General features: G+C 46.7%; 1 protein-coding gene across 1 annotated transcript; it reads right to left on the bottom strand.

Moving 5' to 3' along the window:
• Positions 1-774: 774 nt before the first annotated feature.
• On the bottom strand, positions 775-12788 carry LOC145338702 (putative G-protein coupled receptor 139). Its single transcript, XM_080183101.1, has 3 exons — positions 12617-12788; positions 11000-11095; positions 775-1790 (listed from the first exon to the last, which is right to left on the bottom strand). The coding sequence occupies exons 1-3, from the start codon at positions 12786-12788 to the stop codon at positions 775-777; spliced, it is 1284 nt and encodes a 427-aa protein (XP_080039227.1).
• Between the last annotated feature and the right edge of the window lie 767 nt (positions 12789-13555).

Below are 13555 nucleotides of genomic sequence, written 5' to 3'. Positions count from 1 at the left end.
TCTGAATTCCAGATATTTTTATTCAAATTCCACCATCCCCCGTGATGGGATTCGAACCTGGGTGCCCAGAACATTAGCTGAGTTTCTCTAATACTAACATAGTGATAAACAGCCAGTCCACCACATCCACACCCTGAATATACAAACCCTGAGTTCCGGTAACATAGACAAATCATATAACATACATCTGCAGGGCTCCTGGATTGAGGCAGTTAATGCTGTCCAATCAGGGAGTTCATATTACAATAATTCCACCTGATTGTTATCGTTAAGTTCATTAAGTATGTCTCTCTGTCACTTTATGTGCTACTCTGTCTTTGTCTCTCTGTCTGTCTGTTTCTGCCTCTGTCACTTTCTCTCTCTCCCTCTCACACACGCTCTCTCTTTGTCTCCATCCCTCTCCAGGTTTCTCTCTGTTTCCTTCTATCTGTCTGTCTCTCCTCTGTCTCTCTCTCTCTTCCTCTGCCTCTTCTGCGGCTTTTCAGTCTCAGTCTCCTGCTTCGCCTCAAACTTCCTTTCCCTCTCTGTGTCTGTCCCCCTTTACTGCTTTCTCTCTCTCTCTCTCTCTCCTGCTTACTCTCTACCTCGCTCTGTCTTTTGTTCTTGCTGTGTCTATTGTATTTGTTCAGTCTCACTCGGAGCTCCCACTCTCTGTCTGTATCTCTGTTTCTCTCTGCCTCTATTTCCCTTTGCCTACTTTTCTGTGTCCCTTTCTCACTTAGTCTCCCTCTCCCTCTCTCATTACATCCTCCCATCAGTCTTGCTCTGTTTCTCTTATTCTCTGTCCATTTCTCTCGCCATTTTCCCCTCCCTCTTCCTCTGTCTGCCTGTCTGTCTCTGTCTGAATGTCCAACAGGAAGACTCAGGAGTCCTGTGGTTGTAGTTTCCTCGTGGGGAAATGAGTTGAAGAATTGCAGTAAGGGGATATTTCAGTAGATTTTTTAGCTGTTGTCTGAACTGAGTTTGTGTCACAGCATAAATGACTGTATTTGTACAGCAACCCAGGAGTTGCAGCATGAAGCCGAATTCCATAATAAAATCATCTAACCATACTAATCGGAAGCCCATATAAAACATCCGACTCCACACAGAATAAACCATTAATGTTGACCATAACAGGATGAAATTTGCTGAAATAACAAACAGTAAAATGATGGATTTCACTCGACTCTCCATCTCTGGGTCTCTGGGATTCTCTCCACTGCTGTGAGCCCGGAGTCTCCTGCGGGCTCTGCTGCTCACTAAAATATGTCTGATGGTAAAAACGTTGAGCAGCAGAATCAGGCCGAATGGGACAGTTGGGGTTAGAATGTAGTGGAGGAACTCGATTATTCCCCAGACCGGAGAATCCAAAACATCCCATGAGACATAACAAAACCAGGGGGTGTTCCCGAGCAAGTATCTATTTAATAACATAAAATACCAGAAAATGTTCTTCAAACAGCTCAGTACTGTCACTGTTCCCAGGACCACAGCTGCCGATTTCTCAGTGCAATATTTACCTTTCAGTTTGGGGCAGCAAATGGCCACAAATCGATCAAAGGTGAAAGTGACGGTGAACCAGACAGAACAGTCAGTGGCTGCATAAAGCAGGACGGCGTGGATGTTACACAAGGGGATTGATCGCACAAAGTGAAACTGTTGATAATAAACCATGGGGATGTGTCTCAACATCAGGTCAATGATAACAACCAGCAGATCCCCCACTGACATGGCCACCAGGTAACGAGTGACACATTTGGACAGGCCACAGTTTCTCCTTGTCAGTATCACAATTGTGAGTATGTTCACTGTCAGGAAGGGAAATAAAAAATGAAATTAGATATGATTCGGGAAAAATTACCTTTTAGACTGAGGGTGGTTAAAATAATAAAAAGTAAACGCACACACACAAAACCTCTTTTGTAAAATTCAGCACATCTTTTGCAGTGCGAGAGGAAAGTTGAATATCCGGAGGAAACCCACACAGCCACAAGAAGGCGCAAACTCCACACAGAGAGTGACCTAAGCCAGGAATAGAACCCAGATCTCTGACACCGTGAGTCAGCAGTGCTCACACTTTGCCACCATGCTGCTCCATGGTAGCGGCACGATGGTGTATATTTTGGAGAGAGTTTTCCGGAGAGTCCACAACATTGATCAGCTACAAGTAAACAGCCCCTCTACCTTGTGGGAGATTTGGAGGGTACGAAAGCTGAGGAAATAAACCATGTCAGAAAATCCGCAGTGGAGTCCTGTAGATGGTAATCTTGTCATCTCTGCAGATTAGTACCAAACAGTGCTGGCTCACCGTTTCCTCTGGCCAATACTAATAGTTGGCAGAGGGAGATCCTGATGCCTCAACAGTTCTGACTCTATTGTACTTAACACAGAACTGTGCCCTGGAGAGGAGACCACAGCATTGTGTCCATCATTTGCACAACACAGGAAGAAACAGTAATTTCACACTCGATTGGCACAGAACACAAGTATCAGGGTTTGCTTTTAACAATGGGAGAAAGCTTCAGGGTTCTGTGAATAGCTACCGTCCATAGTACCCAATAAGTTTGCTGCTGTCCCACTATGGCCAACTGGGCCACTGAAGCTCAATGAGTCCTCTCTGAGTAGGAAAGTTGCGAATCTATGCAACAGGTAAGAAAAACTCAAACCAAGGCTGGTACCAAGGAAAAGCCAAGCAGGCTGCCTTATTAAGTATTGTCTGCTGATTCTGATATTCAATATTATGAAATGTATCAAAAGGTTAGTCATTGGCATGAATCAATTTCTGTCTCCCAAATTGCCTGGATCCAGGACAGTTCACCTACCTCCACAACAGATCCATGGACGCCATCTCCCGGGCCCTAGAGTGAACTCTGGAACACAGACTCATATTTATTGTCTACAGTTCAGCCTGCAACACCATTATTCCTACAAAACTCTTGTCCAAAGTCTGTGACCTGATATTTGTTCTTGCCTCTGCAGTTTGATCCTGAACTTCCTGACGTGCAGACAGCAACAAATAAGGACGGCGAACAACATCTACTTCACAATCATCCTCAACAGCAGTGCCCCACAAGGCTGTGTCCTCGCCCCCTTACTATACTTTTTATATGTCGATGACTGGGTGGCCAAATTCCCCTTCCACTCGATTTTTAAGTTTGTGGTGACATCATGGTTGTGGGTCAGATGTTAAACAACGATGAGATTGAGAACAGGGAAGAGATTGATAATCTGGTGAACTGGTGCGACCACAAAAATCTCTTCCTTAATGTTAACAAAATAAAGGAGATAGTCATCGATTTCAGGAAGCAGAGTGCAGTGCATGTCTGTGTCTACGTGTATGCGATGAAGTTGAATTTGTTGAGTGCATCAAGTTTTTATGGGTCCAGATCACCAACAACCCGTCCTGGTCCCTTCATGACAATGCAATCGTTAAAAAAGCCCAGCAACGACTACTTTCTCACACATGTAAGGATATTTGGCATGTCAGCTATGATTCTCACCAATTTTTACAAATGCACCGTGGAAAACAGTCTTCTTGGTTGTATCAGTTTGCTTTGGCTCCTGCTCTGCCCAAGACCACAAGAAATTACAAAGCTTTTTGAATGGAGCTCAGTCCATCACTCAAAAGACCCTCCCACCAGTTGACATTGTTTATGCTTCTCGCTGCATTGGAAAAGCAGCCAGCATAATTAAGGATCTCGCACACCCCAGACATAAACTCATCCACCTTGTTCCGTTGGAAAAAAAGAAAACGTCTGAGGACATGTACCAACTGAATCATAGAGACTCTACAATGCAGAAGGAGGCCATTCGATCCATCAAGTCTGCACTGGGAACAATCCCAGCCAGCCAGATGTTTGAATGGACCTACATCACATTAAGATGATCTTTTTCTTCACCTCTATGATTGCAACATTACATTCTTCACTCTTCTTCTCTATGTATGGTATGTTTTGTCTGTAGAGCACACAAGAAAAAACACTTTTCACTCTATAATAATACATGTGAAATTAATAGAACATAGAAAAAACTACAGCAGAAACAGGTCCTTCGGCCCACAACTTGTGCCGATCATGTCGCTACTTACTAGGCTTACCTATAACCCTCAATCCTATTAAGACCCATGTACTCATCCCGAAGTCTCTTAAAAGACCCTAATGAATTTGCCTTCACTACTACTGATGGCAGCCGATTCCACTCACCCACCACCCTCTGAGTGAAAAACTTACCCCTGACCTATCTCCTCTGTACCTGCTCCCCAGCACCTTAAACCTGTGTTCTCTTGTGGCAACCGTTTCAGCCCTGGGAAAAAGCCTCTGAGAGTCCTTCTGATCGATCCCTCTCAACATCTTTTACACCTCTATCGGGTCACCCCCTCATCCTTCGTCTCTCCAAGGAGAAAAGACCAAGCTTCCTCAACCTATCCTCATCAAACGTGCCACCCAATCCAGGCAATGTCCTTGTAAATCTCTTCACCCTTTCAATAGCTTCCACATACCTCCTAGAGAACTGAGCACAGTACTCCAAGTCGGGTCTGACCAGTGTCTTATAAAGCTGCAGCATTATCTCCCGACTCCGAAACTCAATCCCTCGATAAGTGAAGGCCAGTACACCATATGCCTCCTTAACCACATCCTCTACCTGCAAGGTCGATTTAAGAGTCCGATGGACCCGGACCCCAAGGTCCTTCTAATCTTCTACACTGCTAGGAGTCTTACCCTCGATATTATATTCCTTCATCCCATTTGACCTGCCCAAATGGACCACTACACATTTATCTGGATTGAAGTCCATCTGCCACTTCTCTGCCCAGTCTTGCATCCTGTCGGTGTCATGCTGAAACTTCTGACATCCCTCCAAACTATCCACACCACCACCAACCTTTGTGTCGTCGGCATCTCTCCACTTCCTCATCCAGGTCATTTACAAAAATCACAAAGATCAAGGGTCACAGAACAGATCCCTGGGGCACTCCACTGGTGACTGAAATCCATGCAGAAAAAGACCCATCTACAACCACTCTCTGCCTTTTGCAGGCAAGCCAGTTCTGGATCTACAAGGCAATAAATCAACTCAAATCAAATTAAATCAGCCTTTCACACCTCAAGCCGGAACATCAGCACGATGTGTTCTAGCTTTACCAATGAACTTGTGCGGGTGATGATGTACACACGACGGCTGTGATCGAGAACAAAGTTACAAGGCTCAATGTGGATATTATGGAGCTCCGAGAATCTGGACTTGCTCAAAGTGAATCCTGTCCACAGAAACACCACACATTCTCGTAACAGGATAAATCCCAACAGGCAATATGTGAGAATGGAGCTGCTTTCAAAGAAAACAAAATAAAAGCTTCACTCGTGATGATGGAATTCCCTGGATTGAACCGGGGACCCTAACGCTGTGAGGCCGCAGTGATAACTACTGTGCCATACTGCCATCCTGCAAATTATACAATGAACAGTAGAGTGTCAGGAAATTCAGAGGATCAGAATGAATGTATATATGAGGATCCCTGAAGGTAGCAAGACAGGTAAATGACATGGTTAAGACAACATGTAGGATACTTGTCATTAGCAGTCACAGCATAGAATTTCAAAAGGGAGGTTATTGTGGAAATGTATAAAATGCTGGTTAGACCAAAGCAAGAGTACTGTGTGCAGCTCTGGTGATCACACCACAGGTAGGATGAAATTGCATTGGAGACGCTGAAGAGGCCCTTCACCAGGAAGCTGCCTGGTCTGCAGAGTTTCAGCTGTGAAGAGAGGCTGCTTAGGCTGTTTTTTTTTATCTTTGAGCTGAGACGGGTGGAGGGCGAGGGGTGGAGTGGGTGGTGGTGGGCAGTGCTTTCGTGAGGGGAACTGAGTGATATGTACAAAATTATATTGTGCATCGGTAGGAAGAAAGTTTTTTTTTCCCTATAGTAGAGGTGTCAATACCAGAGAAGCATGGATTTAAGGTAAAGGACAGATTTTTGTGTGGATTTGAGGAAAAATATTTCCATCCACAGGGTGCTGGGATCTGCAGGGCCTGAAAGGATGGTGGAAGAAGGAACAACCACAAAAGGCATTTAGATCAGCAATTCAAACGCCAGAGTGTGCAAGGCTGTGGATCGAGTGTTCGAAAATGGGATTCAATTGTATAGGTGTTTGATAACTATTTCAGACATAATGCTGAAGGGACACATTTTGCGCTGTTAAAATGCGACGGCTGTTGGACCACCCTCATCATTGGCCCCATCACTTGCAGCTCTCACATTGCGAGCTGGAATACTGACCAGATCCCAAACCTATGTGGTTGCAAATGCGCAATTGCAGCCAGCAGTGAGCTGCCTGGTCTGAGAGACATCTGTCAGCTCTCTGAGGCTGCAGCTAACTTCAACACAGCAGCTGCTCCCAGATAGTCCGGGGGCTGCAGCTCTTTGTGAGGAGCTCCAGTCTGATGTACCCCCCACCAAACCCCCCCCCCCCCCCCACACACACACACACCAGTTGAATGCAGGATGATAACAGGGCACCCCTCCCTATCCCACTGTACATGCTGAGAGGCAGCGAGGCCCTCCTACGCTAATATGCATGCAAAGTGGCAGAGAGTCCACCTCCCTAATCTATTGTGCATGCAGAGAGGCAGGGAGGCCTCATTCCCTCACCCACTGTGCATGCAGAGAGGCAGCAATGTCCCCTGCCTACACCACTGTGCATGGAGAGAGGCAGCATAGTCCCCGCTCCCTATCCCACTGTGCATGCAGAGAGGCAGTGTGACCCCATCCCTACCGCACTGTGCATGCAGTGGAAGTGGCCCCCATGCCTCACCACCAATTGCGTTCAGAGTGGCATTTGGCTGTCCTCCCTACTGGATGAGCCCGCTGCCCAAGAACTAAGCTGCCTTCAGGCCTCACCCCTTCAGGTCGCACCCCTGTAAGCCATGGACCATAGGTCCCACCAAATTCAGACCCCACTTCTCTAGACCCCACCATCTCATGCCCCAAACCCTGATATTGCTCTGTGGGCATTGCCCAAGGAGCACATATGTTTGCTGTCAACCTCTCCCGATGTCCTCAATGGCTTTGGTTCTACCAGCGAGGTCAACACGACTCATCCTCGTACATGTGGGCCAGCTGTTTCCCTCACTGGACACAACGTCCCTTGGTGAGGCTACACAGGCAAGTGTACCACACAGTTAGGCTGTTGTTTTTAACCTTAGAAGAGAGGTGGCTCGAGCGGGACAGGTGCAGTGATGGTAGTGGGGAGCGCTTTCAGGTGGGGGAACTGAGTTGTATGTACAAAATTATATTGCCCATAGATAGGAAGAATCTTGTTTCCCTTTAGTAGAGGTGTCAATAACCAGAGGGGCATGGATTTAAAGTAAAGGGCAGATTTTTGTGTGGATTTGAGGAAAAATGTTTCCATCCAAAGGATGCTGGGATTTGCAGCTCATGGTCTGAGAGGATGGTAGAATCGGGTACAACCAGAAAAGACATTTAGATGTGCATTCCAAATGCCAGAGCATGCAAGGCTGTGGATCGAGTGCTGGAAAATGGGATTCAATTGGATAGGTGTTTCATGACCAGTTCAGATAAAATGGGCCGAAGGGCCTCGTTTTGTGCTGATAAACTGGCTGGCTGTTAGACCACCCTGAGCAGTGGCTCCATCACTTGCAGCTCTCACAGCGCTGGCTGGGATACTGACCATATAACAAATCTATATGGTTGCAAATGCACAGTTGGAGCCAGCAGTGAGCTGCCTGGTCTGAGAGAGATATCCGTCAGCTCTCTGCTGCTGCAGCTAGCTTCAACACAGCAGAAGTTCCCAGATAATGTGGCGGCCTGCACCTCTTTGTGATCAGCCACCGATTGATATACTACCCCACCACCCCCCCCCCCCGCCCACAAAAATTAAATGCAGCGTGGCAATAGGGCACCCTTCCCTATCCCACTGTGCATGCAGAGAGGCAACGAGCCCCCTCCTCCCTATCCCACTGTGCATGCAGAGAGGCCCCTCCCTAACCCACTGTGCACACAGAAAGGCCCCTCTCTTTCCAACTGTGTATGCAGAGAGGAAGAGAGCAGCCTCCTCCCACAACTCACTGTTCATGCACAGAGTTAGTGAGATCCCCTCCCCACCCCACTGTGCAAGCAGAGTGGCAGTGGATCCCGTCCCCTACCGCCAGTCGCATTCAGAGTGTCATTTGGCTGCCCTCCCTAATGGATCAGAATGCTCCCCAAGAGCCAAGCTTCCTTCAGGCCCCACCCCTTCAGATCGTGTCCCTGCACGCCATGAACCGTAGGTCCTGCCAAATTCAGGCCCTGCTCCTGTTGACCCCTCCACCTCATGGCCCCCACCTTGATATTGCCCGGTGGACATTGCCCAAGGGGCACGTATCTTTGCTTTCGACCTTGCCCGGTGTCCTCAACGGCTTCAGTTCTATGGGCAAAGCCATCACGACTCATCGTCATACATGTAGGCCAGCTGTTTTCCTCACCAGACACAACTTCCCTCAGTGAGGCTACAAAGGAAAGTTTGCTGCACAGTTAGGCTGTTCTCTCTTTATCTCAGAGCAGAGTCGGCTGGAAGGGTAGTGGGTGTAGCGGGGGTTTGTAGGGAGCACTTTCAGGTGGAGGGAAATGATGGTATGTACAAAATTATATTGCACATAGGTAGGAAGAAACTTGTTGCCGTTTTGTGGAGGTGTCAATAAGCAGAGCGGCGTGGATTTAAGGTAAACAACAGACTTTTGTGAGGATTTGAAAAAAAAGAAATGTTTCCATCCACAGGTGCTGGGATCTGCAACTCACGACTTGTAAGAATGTTAGAAGCTGGAACAATTGTAAGAGGCATTGAGATGTGCCATTCAAATCCCAGAGCATACAAGGCTGTGGATTGAGTGCTGACAAATGGGATTCGATTGGATAGGTGTTTGATGACCAGTTCAGACATAATGGGCCAAAGGGCCTCATTTTGTGCTGTTAAAACTCAATGGCTGTTAGATCACCCTCAGCAGTGGCCCATCACTTGCAGCTCTCACAGCGCTGGCTGGGATACCGACCACGTACCAAACCTATGTAGGTGCAAGTGCGCAGTGGCAGCCAGCAGTGAGCAGCCTGGTCTGAGAGAGACATCTATCAGCTCTCTGCTGCTGCAGCTAGCTTCAACACAGCAGCTGTTCGCAGATAGTCCAGGAGCCCGCAGATTTTTGTGAGCAGCCCCCGACTGATATAGCAGCCCCCCAAATCCAATTGAATGCAGGCTGGCAACACGGCACAGCTCCGTACCCCACTGTGCATGCAGAGAGGCAGCGTGCCCCCTCTCCAACATATTGTTCATGCAGTGAGGCAATAAGATCCCCTCCCTAACCACTGTGTATGCAGAGACCCCCTCCCCACCCTACTGTGCATGCAGAGTGGCAGTGGACCCCATCCCCTACCACCAGTCGCGTTCAGAGTGGCATTTGGCTGCCCTCCTTACAGGATCGTTCCGCTCCGCAAGGACCAAGCTGCCTTCAGGCCCCACCACTTCAGGGCGTGTCCCTGAAAGCCATGGACCATAGTTCCTGGCAAATTCAGGCCCCGTTCCTGTAGATCCCACCATCTCATGCGTGCCCAGTGGGCATTGCCCAAGGGGCACATATCTTTGCTCTCGATCTCTTCCACTGTCCTCAATGGCAAAGCCATCACGACCCACCCTTATAAGTATGAGTCAGCTGTTTTCCTCACCGGACACAACCTCTCCCGGTAAGACTATGAAGGCAAGTGTGCCGCACAATTCATCCCAGGCTTGCTAAATTTATTTAAACTTGTTTTAAATTAAATTTAAATAATTTATTGAGCCTCTTGCCTGAAATGGACAGGATACTGAATCCACGGCATACCCATTACCAGTGAGGTCACAAGAGGCAAGAAATTGGGCGCAGACCTGAATTCTAGGCTGTCACTGCTCACCCCACCATCATTGGGCAGGGAGTATTTGTAAACCCGTCCCCCCTTCCATGTATGATGGTGTGTGTGTGTGTGTGTGTGATAGCAAGAGAGTACCGTATGAGTGTTCCATTCCTAAGCGTTGTTCTGGATGTTACAGCAACTTTGGTTACTCTTGAGTTTGTGTGTGAGTGGGAGTAAGTGATTAATTCTCATTGCATTTATCATCAAATGCCTGTATTTACATATGGACGAGTAGGTGTGCTTGTGTGTTTGTAATCCTGTTACTATCGGAGAGTTTGTGGTGGCACAGGGGACAGCATTGTTGCCTCACAGCACCAGAGGTCCTGGCTCAATTTCAGGCTTGGCTACTGTCTGTGCAGATTCTGCATGTTCTCCCTGTATCTGCTTGGGTTTTCTCCGGGTGCTGTGGTTTCTTCCCACATTCTGAAAGTTGTGCTGGTTATGTGTATCGGCGATGCTAATTTCTCCCTCAGTGTACCTGAAAAGATGTTGGAGTGTTGTGACTTGGATTTTTACATAACTTCAATGCAGTATTAAGGTAAGCCCACCTGGTACACTAATAAATACACTTCACACTTGACAAAATACATTCTCTCTGTGCGAAATCATGCTCTGGACATATGATCATTAAACTGGATTCTGCAGCCTGCAGACTGGGTGGGAGATTAGCAGTGAACTGGTGTTTTATGTAGAGGGTAAAAAAGATTCTGTCTCAATATTTTTCTCACAAAGGAATAGCATTTGAGGGCACATTTCTGTGGAAAGTCACAGCACACAGCGGACATCCTAGCCCATAGGCCCTGAGACAATTGTCAGTGGCTGAAAGAAATAATAACTGGATGCAGAGATTCAACAGAAACTAGAGGAGCAAACCAAGAACAGAAAATGACAAGAAAATCGATACGGTTTCAGAGACTTTCTAGAATTAGGAACCAAACACAGGGGACGGGACTTTACAGCCTCACCCTTCCCCAAGCCGCTAAATTCTGTCCATGTTCAACAGACCTTCCCATGTTCTATCCCTCGCCTGCTCCAATTCCCTTGGCAGTCGGCCTGATAAAATTCCAGCCAGAGACTTACCCGGAACACCAACAATCGCGAGGAGGGGATAGTAAAAATGTTGAATGGCGTAGACTAGATACCGAATCCGATCAGCTGTTGTCTTCAATGAATCATCTACAGTAAGCAGATAAATCAACTGGGAAAAACTCCTGTCCTCCGTCAGAAATTTCCAATCTGTTGTTCCCAGATTCTGATCCATTGTTGGAACGTTCCAATTAATTTTTCCCAAATTCTGATCCATTGTTGGAACATTCCGGTTCATTGTACTCAGATTCTGATCCATTGTTGGAAGATTGTAATCCAGTATTCCCAGATTCTGATCTCTCCTCTCCCTCCCTCACTCTCCACAGCCGCTGATCTCTGTTAGTATCCGAGTTGTCGTTCCTGCTGACTCAATGAGACAACACATTGAACGGAATTCCTTATTAATAGAAGAGGGAAAACCCTCCAGGTACACTGATTGGATCCATGGAGACTCACATCAATGACAGTCACGAAACAAACAGTTTCACTTAACCCCTTTCAATCCAAGAATTTTAAAATCCAAATTAGAAAATTTACAGCCTGGATGGTGTTTTGAGTGTCAGAAAGGTATGGAAAGTTAGGGCCCCATATCTAAGGAAGGATGTGCTGGCCCTGAAGAAGGTCCAGAGGAGATTCACAAGAATGATCTAGGGAATGAAAGACCCGATGCATGGGGTGCATTTGAGGACTCTGGGTCTGTACTTGATGGAGTTTGGAAGGATTAGGAGAGGGATATCATTGAATCTTACAGAATAATGAAAAGCTGGATAGCGTGCACTTGGAGAAGATGTTTCTTTTAGTGGGAGAGACTCGGACACGATCGCATCTCAGAAGAAAGAGGCAGCCAATTAAAACAATGATGTGGAAATGCCGGTGTTGGACTGGGATGGGCAAAGTAAGATGTCTCACAACATCAGGTGCCCACTCACCTGAGGAAGGAGCAGCGTTCCAAAAGCTCGTGATTCCAAATTACCCTGTGGGACTTTAACCGGCTGTTGTGAGACTTCTCAGTTCAGAAATATGATGAGAAGGAATTTATCACCCTGAATGCGTACCGACGACCTATATGTACGTTTACCGTCTTCCGTGAATTCCATTGCCTGTGTGAGTGCCACTAATTCTGCCACGTGTGTGGACAGAGCTCCATCAATCCTATCTGACCTTACTGTTTCTAATGTCTCCTTTACTACTGCCCACCCTGTCTGGGGTAATCCTTCCACATATTTGGGTGAACCGTTTACATAAAGGGTCTCCTCAGCTGTTGTTAAAGGTGCATCCTTTATCCTACCTTCTTCTACGATCAAATCTACATCCCCACAATTGTGTGGCTCTCCTGTGTCCAAAATCCCTTCTGCTGGGTTATTTCATGTGTCCCTTATTATTATTATTATTATGGGCTTGCTTGGAGGTAGAAGAACAGCTTCCCATTTAGCCCTTCTCATGAGACAGACCTTAATGTTCCCGTGTTCAGCATTTCTACAAAGTGTGGAACATTATATTCCCTGTCATTATTATTTGCTCACTAGCCTTTATGGCCAGGCGGCGCAGTCCAAGTGTCTATGCACATTGGCAGTCCAGAGAGTACTGGCCCTTCTGCGGTTGAAAAATAACCGATGTGTCTTCTTCTGTTGCCGTGGTCCTGTGTTACCACTGCGGAATAGAACCCTTTCTCATTTCTACAGTGGACGTGGAAGTCCTTAACAGAATCTGGTAATCTTAGTCCAGGGACTGATATCATTTCTGTTTTTGGTTTGTTGAAGCCTCTTCCTGCTCGGGTCCCCATTCTACGTGATATAAAGCTGGTTTTCTCCCCTTTGACTCGTCTTTGTATACGTTCTGCCAATTTTGCGAATCCCGGGATAAAACTTCAGTTATAGTTTAACAGTCCTGGCACTTTTCTGACCCCTCTTATGGGGACATGTTGTGGCATTTGTTGTACTGCCGTATTTCGGTCTGTCTGCATTTCTTTAAACCCTTGGGATATAAGGTGTCCAAGGTACAGGACTTGTGTTTTCCTGATTTGTGCCGTTTTGGAACGTACCTTTAACCCTGCAGTTTTTAGTCTGTTTAATACTAGATATCGTGCTTCTTGATGTCCTGACTTGGATTCTGAAGCTATTAGGATATTGTCTACATATTGTAGGATTATGCTACCCTCTGGCAGTTCTACCCTGTTCAGGATGTCACTCGTTACTCGATGGACGATAGCGGGGCTGTTGTGGAATCCGTGTGGTAGGCGAGTCCAAGTGTACTCTTTGTCTCCCACTGGAAAGGTGAATTTTTTTCTTGGGATTCGGGATCCAAGGGTAGGGACCAGAATCCGTTGGCTATATCCAATACTATGAATATTTTGTGGTTCTGTGACAGTCCATTCAGGATTGTCGAGGGGTTTGCTACAATGGGGTGCAACTTGGATGTGACGTTATTGAGTCCAGTGTAATCTATTGTGAGCCTATAGCTTATGTCAGGTTTGCTGACCATCCAGGTCGGGGAGTTAGTCATGCTCGTGGTTTCTCTCAGAATTCCATTTTTCACTAACCCTTTAACTAT

This window comes from Carcharhinus amblyrhynchos, unplaced genomic scaffold (genome assembly GCF_965287045.1).
Source record: "Carcharhinus amblyrhynchos unplaced genomic scaffold, sCarAmb.v2.hapA chromosome_142, whole genome shotgun sequence".
Lineage (NCBI taxonomy): Eukaryota > Metazoa > Chordata > Chondrichthyes > Carcharhiniformes > Carcharhinidae > Carcharhinus > Carcharhinus amblyrhynchos.
Note: the sequence above shows the minus strand (reverse complement) of the source record. Positions and strands in the feature narration are given on the sequence as shown.